Source organism: Phyllobates terribilis, unplaced genomic scaffold, assembly GCF_046119375.1.
Source record: "Phyllobates terribilis strain yellow unplaced genomic scaffold, ASM4611937v1 Scaffold_2__4_contigs__length_985480577, whole genome shotgun sequence".
Taxonomy (NCBI): Eukaryota; Metazoa; Chordata; class Amphibia; order Anura; family Dendrobatidae; genus Phyllobates; species Phyllobates terribilis.
Window position 1 is genome coordinate 220,033,131 of NW_027362762.1, and position 13,296 is coordinate 220,046,426.

The 13,296-nt window shown below is 40.3% G+C and overlaps 1 protein-coding gene across 1 annotated transcript in view; it reads left to right on the plus strand.

Annotated features, from left to right (window-relative positions):
- VWA8 (von Willebrand factor A domain containing 8) overlaps positions 1–13,296 on the plus strand; it is a 524,780-nt gene that overhangs the window by 327,556 nt on the left and 183,928 nt on the right. The window contains exons 29-30 of the mRNA XM_073663915.1: positions 5,497–5,635; positions 8,441–8,643. Coding sequence (XP_073520016.1) covers positions 5,497–5,635; positions 8,441–8,643 — 342 coding nt within the window. The remainder of the gene's footprint in view (positions 1–5,496; positions 5,636–8,440; positions 8,644–13,296) is intronic.

Genomic DNA, 13,296 nt, shown 5'->3' on the forward strand with positions numbered 1-13,296 from the left:
GTACACAGTCTTATGAATGTTTCCTTTACAACTCAGAGCATTTTCCACACAGTTTCCTTCCATCATAGTCAATAGTGCCCTGTATGACCACTGTTTCGCACTTCTTCATCCCAACCCAGTTTTAACACTATAGTCCTGAATAGCAAGTGTCATTTACTTGCTCTAAGGTTCCGCTTCCTCTTTCCAGTAATGCTGATGCTCTGGAACTCCCGCCCAGGACACTTTACTTGTCCCATGTACTCAGTCCTGTTTTAGGCCCGTTACCTTCAGTGTTATAGGCTCGGGGTCTTGTGGTTAGGCGTCCTCTCCTAGGACCCATTTCTGGAAGGTCAATATGCCTCTTAACCACTTATGCTCCGAATCTCGCTATCCCTTTTCTTCAGTCTCCTCTCACTTTCGTTCACCCCAGAATGTGCACTGCTCACCTTGGACCTTTTGGTCCACTCACTATGCACTCCAGGCCCTATCTGCCTCTGTGATAGGAAATTGTCACTTTACCTGTAACTCATCCTGTCACACTCTGGGCTAATCCCAAACATTAACTCTAACTATCATAATAGTCAAAATCCGCATGTTACTAATGTTCATCACAATTTACATAACATTATACAGTGGTGTTCAAAAGTCCTGCATAGGAAAAGGATAAATTGATTTTTCAAGTTTTAAACGTTTTCTGTCGAATGTCTTCGATGCTAATATGACATATTATATATGGTTTTGTTCAGAATACAATTTTGCATTCTCTCCCTGTAATATTTTTAGCTTTTGAAGCAGTTTTGCCTGAAATTATTGCAACAATATGGGAATTGAAAGCACAACTAAATATTGTACATCTTCAGATCCAAAATTAGCCAATCACAGATGAGGTTCTTGTGACCAATCATAACCTGGATATGGCAGCCAATCACCCAATCACATTCCATTACATTGCATCACATCTGCTGCTTTGTTGGTTTGTTTTATCTGTTGGTCTATCTAGTGAATCATACTGTAGAGCTTTATGATGGGAGCCTTCAGATTTTTGTCAGCGGAGGATCGTGTGCGAGTTGTGGTGCTACATGAAGAGGGTTATACTGGCCCCCAGATCGCAAGGAAGGTCGGCTGTAATCAGAGTACAGCCGTAAGAATTTTGCAGAAACATAAGCAGCTTGGAATTACCCAGGGCAGGCCCAGATCTGGTCGACCCAGAATGTCAACTAAAAGGGAGGATAGAGTATTGATAAGAACATCCCTTGCCAATCAAAAGCTCACCTCTCCTCAGCTTCTGCGAGAATGGCAAGAAAAGTGCAATATTGAGGTATCAACATCAACTGTTAGGAAGAGATGTTTGGAAGCAGGATTGAGAGGGTGCAAGGCCCGAAAGAATCCATTGATGACAGCCATACAAAGACAAAGGCGAAAACTGTGGGCATTGAAATATTCAAAATGGAGGAAGGAGGAGTGGGAAAAAGTGCTATTTAGTGATGAAAGCACTTTTTGCATTTTAGGAAATGATGGCAAGTCTTATGTGAGAAGGTTTCCACATGAAGAGTACAAGCCAGAATGTTTGAGCTTCTCTGTGAAACATCCGATGAAAGTAATGGTCTGGGGCTGTATGGCAGCCAATGGTGTTGGAAGGCTTCATATTGTGGAGGGTATGGTTAATGCAAAAAAATACATAGACATCCTTAATCAGAAAATGCTGCCTTCTGCTAAACACCTGTTTTCAGGGGATTTTATCTTCCAGGATGATAATGCTCCTTGTCACAGAGCTAAGACAGTAACGGAATGGAAAAAAAAGAACAAGGTGGCTACTATTGACTGGCCAGCCCAGTCCCCGGACCTCAATCCAATTGAAAATTTGTGGCACAAGGTATCAATAGAGATATCTAAAAAACAGCCAATGACCAAGAGAGAGTTGATTGAGTCTCTGATACAGGCCTGGAACCACATCATCACTCGTGAACATCTACAGAAGCTTGTTCACTCAATGCCACAGAGATGCAAGTTGGTGCTCAAGAGCAAAGGCTGGCCAATAAAGTATTAGAAGCTAAAGATGCACTCAAAAGGCCCTTTTCAGGACTCTGAATTAAAGAAAAAATAATAAATCTTAAAAAGTAAAATTTAAGTCTGTGTGAACTTGCATTGGAAGTTAATGAACTTAGAAACCTGTTCACCATTCTACACACTGTATTGGTGTAGGTATGGTTATGCTGTAAAAAAAATTATCAAAAATGTGCATACTATAACAATTTATACACTTGGGACATTCAAAAATGAGTATGGCATACAATGAGGGATTACAAAAACATATATGTTCCACCAGTTTCACTGTAGAGATGCAGAAGTATGAAATATATAGTTTTCTTCACGCCTATGCAGGACTTTTGAACACCACTGTATATTGCATTATACATGACGTCTCACATTTAAACAATAAAACGTTTTTCTTCAAGAGGGAAACGTGGACAGCATGTCCATATCCTTATAAAATCATGATACTGCCTCCTTGCTTCTCATTTGTATGAAAATACTCATTAAATCCAGAACTATACAAATATGCAATCATGGAACATGCTTACATAAATTTGCCCCTGGAGTTCTACATACAGATCCGTTGGAATATGTTGTGTTTTTCATACATTTAAACATATTGGAATTATTTTCTTTCTGATAGGAAATGTAATTTATACAGATCTCTAAAAACAAGGGTGAATGAACATCTTAGAAAATATTTGCTAGGGAAAACTGCACTTTTAGCCAGAGCTAAGAGCTTTGGGAACAGGGGTCAGACACACTGATATGATGTGTATTACCGTGCAGCTTCCATTTTTTAAAATCAACAATTTGCTATGGATTTTATTAACTTTGACCAGCATGAAATCAAAACATGTACTTAGAAAATGAATATTGCTGAACATATATTAACGATCTTAAGAACATGTCAGCACTGGCAGCCATATGTTCACACAACATTTTTTTTTCAGCTGGGTTTGGAGCAGATCCGCTCCAAAAACTGCCTGAAAAAGAGCATAGAAAATTCTCACTAGAATTAATACAGTGGGTACGGAAAGTATTCAGACCCCTTTACATTATACACTCTTTGTTTCATTGCAGCCATTTGGCAAATTCTAAAAAGTTCATTTTTTTCTCATTAAAGTACACTCTGCACCCCATCTTGACTGAAAAAAAACAGAAATGAGGAGAAGCTTCCGTTGGGCCACTCTGCCATAAAGGCCCGACTGGTGGAGGACTCCAAATCAAGTCCTATCAGTTTAATTAAACACAGCGGGAATCCAATGAAGGAGTAGAACCATCTCAAGGAGGATCACAAAGAAATACATAGCATGTGACTTAAATATGAGTGTCTGAGCTAAGGGTCTGAATACTTATGACCATGTGATATTTCAGTTTTTCTTTTTTAATAAATTTGCAAAAATTTCTACATTTCTGTTTTTTTTTCAGTCAAGATGGGCTGCAGAGTGTACTTTAATGAGAAAAAAATATAAACTTTTTAGAATTTACCAAATGGCTGCAATGAAACAAAGAGTGAAAAATTTAAAGGGGTATGAATACTTTCCGTACCCACTGTATATTAATTTCTATATATGAAACGACTTGCTGTTCATAAGTTCAGGCTTTTCAGTGTCCTTTAAAGGGAATATCTGGGACTTTGAGCCTGTTCTTCCACGGCACAGAGTGGTCACAGACTTCTCCTGCCAGCGAGTCATCTGCCTCTGCTGACGTCACATCGACATAGTGGCGGCTTCCTTTCTTCTTCGCTCTGGTGAGAGTGCTGGGCTTGCCACTTCATTCAGATTAACAGCTGGATCCTCGCTGCCTAACTTGGGGAGCCGACTGTCAATCAGAATGATGTTGGAAGTCACACCCTGTCGACAGAGAAGGGCGGAAAATAAACCGCCGATCTGTCGATGTGATGTCAGAAGAGGCAGCTGAATTTCCGACAGGAGCTGTCTGTGACCGCTGTGTGCTGGGGATGAGCGGCTCTGGGCACAACAGGCAGGTAAGTAGCAACTACCTGTCTTTTTTTGACAAACAAAAAATGTGCCTAAGCTCTAAGTCCTGGATTTCCCCTTTAATCACTTTAGGTTTCCAAAAACGCCATGCAGTTAAAAGAAGTGAGCTGCCCACTCTTCAGGTGTTTTCCGCTTGGAAGACACCCAATATTTTACAATAGAATTCAATGGAAAGTGTAAAAAAAATGCCTTGGCTTTTTAAGTGTTTGTCAGCATTAAAAAAATGAAAGCATCTTTTTCATTGTAATGGAATATAAAAAAAAAAGTCCGGAAAATGACCATAAAAAAAAAAAAAAAAAAAAGAAGTCCGGAAAATGACCATAAAAAAAAAAATGTTAAAAAAATAAAAACAGTGGGAAAGAAACGTTACAAATGCGCTCTGAAACAAAACAAAAAAAACATAAAAAAAAGACTCTTCAGGTTTACAAAAACCATGTGCAAATACTCCGTCCAACCAAACTTACTACTCTCCAATCCATCCTGAATGTGGCAGCCAGGGTTGTTTTTCTGTCCAATTGCTACTTGGATGCCTCTACCTGTTCCAGTCATTGCACTGGTTGCCCATTCGCTACAGAATACAATACAGACTTATCTCGCTCACCCACAAAAATCTCCAGTTTTGCACCACCCCATATATCTCATCTCTTGTCTATCACCCTAACCGTGCTCTCCGCTTCTCAACTAATCTTAGACTAACATCCTTCATAATCCGAACCTCCCACCATCGTCTCCGAGACTTCTCTCATGCTGCGCTAGTTTTCTGGAATGCACTACCCCAGATGATCCGACTAATACCTAACCCCCACATTTTTAAATGTACTTTTAAAACACATCTCTTTAGACAGGCTTATCACCTCAATTCAGCAACCTAACTCTCCCCTGTTCCCTCTTTCTAAATTTTACTCAGAACCTGGCCCCTCCTATTCTTCTGTATCCATTTTCTCCATGCACCCAATAGCACTTGGTAACTACTTCTACAGATACTGGATGATTACCGGATCACACAGATTCATGTCATAACAGTTATGTATTATAATGATGGCTGGATCATACATGACAAGAACATTCTACCTATTGTGTCCCCCTATTTCCTTATAAATTGTAAGCTTGCGGGCCGGGCCCTCACTCCTCCTGTAACTGTTGAACTGTGTGTTACTTTATAATGTCTTTATTGTCTGTACATGTCCCAGCTCATTTGTAAAGTGCAGCGGAATATGATGGCGCTATATAAATAAACTTGTTATTATCATTAGAGAATAAAACTTCCAAACCTTTTTTTAGTCTAAAGGGAAGCATGGGCAGCACAATGCGCTCCTATATATTCTCCTAGATATGGCATTGTGTGTCTCGCAGTGTTTCCCTGTGGGGTTTATATAAGGAAATAAAGCTTGGACGTTTTAACCCTTATGATGGATAATCCTTGACTTCTAAGATTTCTAATGCCATAATGATCTATAATGTTATTCTTTTTCTCATTTAGGGTCCAGTGTATTTAAATGTGCAAGGTTTTTTATTAGAGCGCTATGAATCGCGATCACTGAGCTTTTCAGAAGAGCTGGCTTACTGGAACATTCCTATAAATGAAGTGAATATTGTGTGTGATGTCCATGTCTCCTCAGGTATGTCCAGTCATCTTGTACAGATATTGCACTTACAAGAAAACAATTAAGGTTTGCAGATTGTTATCGTATGTTAGTGCTAATTTCATGCGCAATCAATTCTTTTTTAACTTATTTTCCAACGTTGTTCCTGATTTATTTGTTTGCTCTACTCTTTAGCGTTGATTTCATTGCATGTTTGTCTGCCTGTATTTTCTAATCCCTTTTAATATCAGATCTTTAAATACACTGTGTGCAGAATTATTAGGCAAATGAGTATTTTGATCACCTGATACTTTTTATACATGTTGTCCTACTCCAAGCTGCATAGGCTTGAGAGCCAACTACCAATTAAGTAAATCTGGTGATGTGCATCTCTGTAATGAGGAGGGGTGTTGACTAATGACATCAACACCCTAGATAAGGTGTGCTTAATTATTAGGCAACTTCCTTTCCTTTGGCAAAATGGGTCAGAAGAGAGATCTGACGGGCTCTGAAAAGTCCAAAATTGTGAGATGCCTTGCAGAGGGATGCAGCAGTCTTGAAATTTCCAAACTTTTGAAGCGTGATCACCGAACAATCAAGCGTTTCATGACTAATAGACAACAGGGTCGCAAGAAGCGTGTTGGCCAAAAAAGGCGCAAAATAACTGCTCATGAATTGAGGAAAATCAAGCTTGAAGCTGCCAAGATGCCATTCGCCACCAGTTTTGCCATATTTCAGAGCTGCAACGTTACTGGAGTATCAAAAAGCACAAGGTGTGCGATACTCAGGGACATGGCCAAGGTAAGGAAGGCTGAAAAACGACCACCTTTGAACAAGAAACATAAGATAGAACGTCAAGAATGGCCAAGAAATATCTTAAGACTGATTTTTCAAAGGTTTTATGGACTGATGAAATGAGAGTGACTCTTGATGGGCCAGAGGCTGGATCAGTAAAGGGCAGAGAGCTCCACTCCGACTCAGATGCCAGCAAGGTGGAGGTGGGGTACTGGTATTGGCTGGTATCATCAAAGATGAACTTGTGGGACCTTTTCGGATTGAGGATAGAGTGAAGCTCAACTCCCAGACCTACTGCCAGTTTCTGGAAGACAACTTCTTCAAGCAGTGGTACAGGAAGAAGTCGGTATCGTTCAAGAAAAACATGATTTTCATGCAGGACAATGCTCCATCACATGCATCCAACTACTCCACAGCGTGACTGGCCAGTAAAGGTCTAAAAGAAGAAAAAATAATGACATGGCCCCCTTGTTCACCTGATCTGAACCCCATAGAGAACCTGTGGTCCATCATAAAATGTGAGATCTACAGGGAGGGAAAGCAGTACACCTCTCGGAATAGTGTCTGGGAGGCTGTGGTGGCTGCTGCACGCAATGTTGATCGAAAACAGATCAAGCAACTGACAGAATCTATGGATGGAAGGCTGTTGAGTGTCATCATAAAGAAAGGTGGCTTTATTGATCACTATTTTTTTGTCTTTTGTTTTTGCATGTCTGAAATGTTTATTTCTAAATTTTGTGCACTGATATTGGTTTACCTGGTGAAAATAAACAAGTGAGATGGGATTATATTTGGTTTTTATTAAGTTGCCTAATAATTCTGCACAGTAATAGTTACCTGCACAAACAGATATCCTCCTAAGATAGCCAAATCTAAAAAAAAAAACCCACTCTAACTTCCAAAAATATTAACCTTCGATATTTATGAGTCTTTTGGGTTAATTGAGAACATAGTTGTTGATCAATGCTAAAAATAATCCTCTAAAATACAACCTGCCTAATAATTCTGCACACAGTGTATCGAAATGCTAAAAATATTCATATTAAAGCAAAACTCCAGCATTTTTTATTTCTGGAGTGGTATCACTAATCTGAATTCCCTGCCCCTAGTACTATAATTACCAACCACCGGCTTCTTCTGTTATCTGCATCGTTCCTGTCGTCTACTGCTGGATGTGACCTGCCGGCTGCTCCAGTGTTTGCTGGGTGAGCCGGAAGTCACTACTTTGTGTAAGTCTATGAGACAAGAAGGAGGCTCTCATAGATTTAGGCCTCATTCAGACATACAATTTTTGCATACTAGTGCTATCTGTTTTTCATGGATAGCACTTGTACCTGTGGTAGTCTTTAGAGCAATTTACATGTCCGATTTTTTTCTTTAAACCGAGTAATTAGCAGAAAACATTGGAGACTTGTCCCATTTTGATCCAAGGGTTGAATCAAAATCGGCAATGCAAGTCAATGGGTCTGTGATAAAATTGGACCACACTAGGATGACATCTGAATATGGTCAAATTTTCACGGAATCTCAAAATAGAGAAGGTGAAGATTTTTTTAGTTTCCCCATTTTTCCACGTACGAGAAAATCTGATGACACTCTTACCGCACTCTGATCAAACTCCTTTTTCTCATGTATGTGAAAAAATCGGAAGCCGTACATTAAAAGCTTGTGACCGTTACCTCTGATTTAATGTCAGTCAGAAGTTGCGGTCACAAGATGACAGAATGAGGTCGGAGCGGCGCTTAGGACGGTGACTGGTAAGTATATTGTTAGGGGCAGGGAAGTGATGCTGGAAATATCGCTGGAGTGATGTTTTAAAGAAAACTATGACCTGTGAAAGAGTCAGATTTAAAGTGACCCAAACATTACTAAAAAAACAAAAAACAGTATACAACTTAATGATAGGTCATCAATATCATAAGCCCGGGAAATAATGAAGATATGACCTTTTAAAAATCTTTCATAGACATTACAAGGATTTGTCTAAAATTAATTTAACTCATTCTACTAACTAGTGTATTTAATTTTGTATGTATTTCCCCCCAGATAATGATGCAGATGGAACAGTATACGTGGTGACCTGCAATCCGGCCTCCCTGTACTTCATGAAGACTAATGGCGATAAGGGATACTATGTGGACTTGTATGACATCTTTCCTAGAACAGTGGGAGGTGTATGGCAACCATTTGTGACTGTAGCACCTCTGGGTCACCCGCTGACTGGACAGGTTATTTTACATGAAGAACAGGTAGCTCTTTTCTAGAGATTTTTATCTAAAACAAATATTCTTCATGTGACATTTTCAGAATCTGTTTGTGAAGATTCCAGCACTCATTTTACTTTTTATATTGACGCCTTCTTTCCTCCATATTTCTATAAATGTTGTAGCAGTATTATAGCTATTTTTATTCTACTAAATGCTTTGTTCCAAGTATGGATGGTGGATAAAAATAATGATATGAGGCGGCATGGGGCGGGAAAAGCATAAAGTCAGGGCAGAACACCATTCAGACATTTCTGCCCCTGCCCCGTCTTCCAAGAGCCATAACTTTTTTTTTGTCATTTTTCCGTCAACATAGGTGTGTGATGGCTATGCTGAAGTTTTAAGTGAACCCATTCATTTTAGCATTCAATAAACTGGAAAGAAGGGAAAAAAATTCAAAGTGCGGTATAATTGCGGGGAAAAATTCACACTGAAGGCATCAAAACTATGAATTAACACGTGGAATTATATACTTAACAAAAAAGTGTGAAACAACTGAAAATATGTCTTATATTCTAGGTTCTTCAAAGTAGCCACCCTTTGCTTTGATGACTGCTTTGCACACTCTTGGCATTCTCTTGATGAGCTTCAAGAGATAGTCACCGGAAATGGTTTTCACTTCACAGGTGTGCCCTGTCAGGTTTATTAAGTGGGATTTCTTGCCTTATAAATGGGGTTGGGACCATAAGTTGTGTTGTATAGAAGTCAGGTGGATACACAGCTGATAGTCCTACTGAATAGACTGTTAGCTGCTTTTTTCTTGCCATAATACAAATTCTAAGTAAAGAAAAATGAGTGGCCATCATTACTTTAAGAAATGAAGGTCAGTCAGTGCGAAAAATTGGGCAAACTTTGAAAGTGTCCCCAAGTGCAGTTGCAAAAACCATCAAGTGCTACAAAGAAACTGGCTCACATGAGGACCGCCCCAGGAAAGGAAGACCAAGAGTCACCTCTGCTTCTGAGGATAAGATTATCCGAGTCATCAGCCTCAGAAATCGCAGGTTAACAGCAGCTCAGATTAGAGACCAGGTCAATGCCACACAGAGTTCTAGCAGCAGACACATCTCTACAACAACTGTTAAGAGGAGACTTTGTGCAGCAGGCCTTCATGGTAAAATAGCTGCTAGGAAACCACTGCTAAGGACAGGCAACAAGCAGAAGAGACTTGTTTGGGCTAAAGAACACAAGGAATGGACATTAGACCAGTGGAAATCTGTGCTTTGGTCTGATGAGTCCAAATTTGAGATCTTTGGTTCCAACCACCGTGTCTTTGTGCGACGCAGAAAAGGTGAACGGATGGATTCTACATGCCTGGTTCCCACCGTGAAGCATGGAGGAGGAGGTGTGATGGTGTGGAGGTGCTTTGCTGGTGACACTGTTTGGGATTTATTCAAAATTGAAGGCATACTGAACCAGCATGGCTACCACAGCATCTTGCAGCGGCATGCTATTCCATCCGGTTTGCGTTTAGTTGGACCATCATTTATTTTTCAACAGGACAATGACCCCAAACACACCTCCAGGCTGTGTAAGGGCTATTTGACCAAGAGGGAGAGTGATGGGGTGCTACGCCAGATGACCTGGCCTCCACAGTCACCAGACCTGAACCCAATCGAGATGGTTTGGGGTGAGCTGGACCACAGAGTGAAGGCAAAAGGGCCAACAAGTGCTAAGCATCTCTGGGAACTCCTTCAAGATTGTTGGAAGACCATTTCCAGTGACTACCTCTTGAAGCTCATCAAGAGAATGCCAAGAGTGTGCAAAGCAGTCATCAAAGCAAAAGGTAGCTACTTTGAAGAACCTAGAATATAAGACATATTTTCAGTTGTTTCACACTTTTTTGTTAAGTATATAATTCCACATGTGTTAATTCACAGTTTTGATGCCTTCAGTGTGAATGTACAATTTTCATAGTCATGAAAATACAGTAAAATCTTTAAATGAGAAGGTGTCCAAACTTTTGGTCTGTACTGTATACACACACACACACACACACACACACACACACACACACACACACACACACACACACATATATATATATATATATATATATATATATATATATGTATGTACAGTATGTGTGTGTGTGTGTGTGTATATATATATGTATGTATATATATATATATATATATATATATATATATATATACACATACACATGTATACATATACACCTGGTCCCTAGCGATGACTATGTAGGGAGGAAGAGTGGGTTGAGCACTTTATAGTCGTGCACGCCGGAGATCACTGGAGCAGATGTCGCAGTGACTCGCTGGCGCCTGCCCAGAAGATCCCTGCATACACTGCCCATAGAAGGGACGAAAAGATACGGATTGTGGAGGGAGCAGGCGCGGGATTCCGGCACCACAACTGCACGTCAGAGGGCACTGATAGAGGGGGGTGATATTATAATGAAGAGAGGAGACAGGGATTTCTTCCAGGCACCTTACGCCCTGGAGCCTGGAAGAAATCATTAGCATAAAGAAAGATTTCTTAACAACAAGACCGCTAATATGAGACATACAGGTAGGACTAATTTAACATCACCTGTATGCCCATATTATTATGTTATTTGCGTCTCAGGGGGTGACAGATTCTCTTTAAGCCCTGTATAACACCACCCACACCACTGATTGGCAGCTTCCTGTATACATTGTATATTGACAGGAAGCTGCTAATCATTAGTTGGGGGGAAGGATTGGACCGGGAGGCACGAGACACCTAGTCCTGTAGTGATAATCTCCTGCTTATAAATTATTGATTTTATTGAGGCAGCAACGCGCAGCCTAGTAAGTAACACATTGCTGCGATCGGGGTCTTTACCTCTACATCAATGCTGTTCTCAGATTGCATGGCATAAACCTACTTACAGATTCCCTTTGAAGGGGTTTTCCAGGCTGAAAAATAACAGTCACCAGTCACTCTGAGTTACTGCAGTGTGCACACTGTCATGATTCCCCTGTTGCAGCATGAACAGTCGGTCATGTGACACTATGTATACGATTCATATACTTGTAGTCACGTGCTCATGAGATTGTTATCCATTTTTCTCATTGAGAACAGCAGTTGAGGCTTGAGTTTGTGCTGCAAATATAGGGAAATCATGACAGTGTGCTAATTCCTGTAGGGAATTTTTAGTTTTGATTAAACTTATGACCTTTATTTTTCTACTAATTAAAAGCAAAAACAGATTGTTTTTTTTTTCAAAATGTAGAATTTTTTATGCTATTTTCCATACATGGTTGTCGGGGCTACCATCTTGCTTGATCTTCTGTTAACAACATTAAGAGATATGCTTTACAGCAGCCACATGGACATAGGAAACAGTAGACTTTCTATAGGCAGGAAGGTGTTGCAGGCAGTAGTCTCCCAGCCGGCAGCCTAAGCAAGAGTAAATACTTTTGTGGCAACAGTATAATGTTTGTTTGTTATCCCCACCTCAGGGACAGCATTAGGACATCCCATGGTTCCTGGGTCCCCCAATGAAATGACCGAGAAATTTAGATTTTTGGTACTCACTGTAAAATATTGTTCTAGTCTTCATTGGTGCTCAGAAACCCTTGGGTAACCTTTCTTTTTGCTTCTGCTACTGCTTTCTCACTAACTGAGGAGGTCTAATGCTAGCAGGCATGGTATAGTCTGCTGGGGAGGAGCTTAGTGTCAGATTGCAAGTGGTAGTAGACTAACCCATGGTTTCTGTGTTTCCCAATGTAGACAACGAGAGAGAGATTTTATGATGAGTACTAAAAATCTTCATTTCTTGGCACTGATCTACTTTCATCAAATTTTAAATCCTCTAGCAAATTAGATTGCAAGGGGCCAGTAGGGTTGGCCCAATCTAGGCAAATTCTTTTTCTGCTGTGAACAAAACTTCACCCATGTCTCCCTCTTGATGTTGATTTATGGGAGTTCAGTGCAGGACATGTTGACATTTCATATGCTTTTAGGACAACAGTCAAAGCATTCTAGTAGGAAGAAATCTACTTGCAAACTCCTACTAATCTGTTTTCTCTGGACAGCCCTTTTATCACCTACTTGCTTGACTTTTGATTTGTAGGGTCCTACCACTGCGACCGATAATGATCAGCAGAATAGGGAATTTTTATCCTTGATAGGGGACTTTTATCAGTGATAGAAAATAGAGTGGAAGGTTGGATGCCCAGCCGGCGCTCCATTCAATATATATGGGGCTGCCTGAAAAAGCCAAGTGCAGCGTTCAGCCGCTCCATACAGAATGAATGGAGCAGCCTTCAAGCATGTGTAAGGAGATGGACATGCTGCCCACATTCCCCCTTGAAGAAAACAGTGTTATTGTGATGTATAATGTCAATTGTGACCTGCATTAGTAGTGTTGATAAGGTTTGCTACTTGACAATATGGAATGCAAGAGTTAATGTTTGGGACTAGCCAAGAGTGGGAGGGGATATGCTGGAGGGAAAGAGACATTTTCCTGTTGAAACTTCATATAGGGCCCTGAGTTCATAGAAAAGAGATGTAAGGTCTGGTGTGAGCAGTGCCGCATTTCTTGGGTGTCCCTAATAGTGAGAGGAGACCGAAAGAAAGAGAAAGCGTGATCTGGAGCGGAAATAAGGAAGAGTGACTGAAAGAATGATTTATTGGAGACTGGTCCTGGAA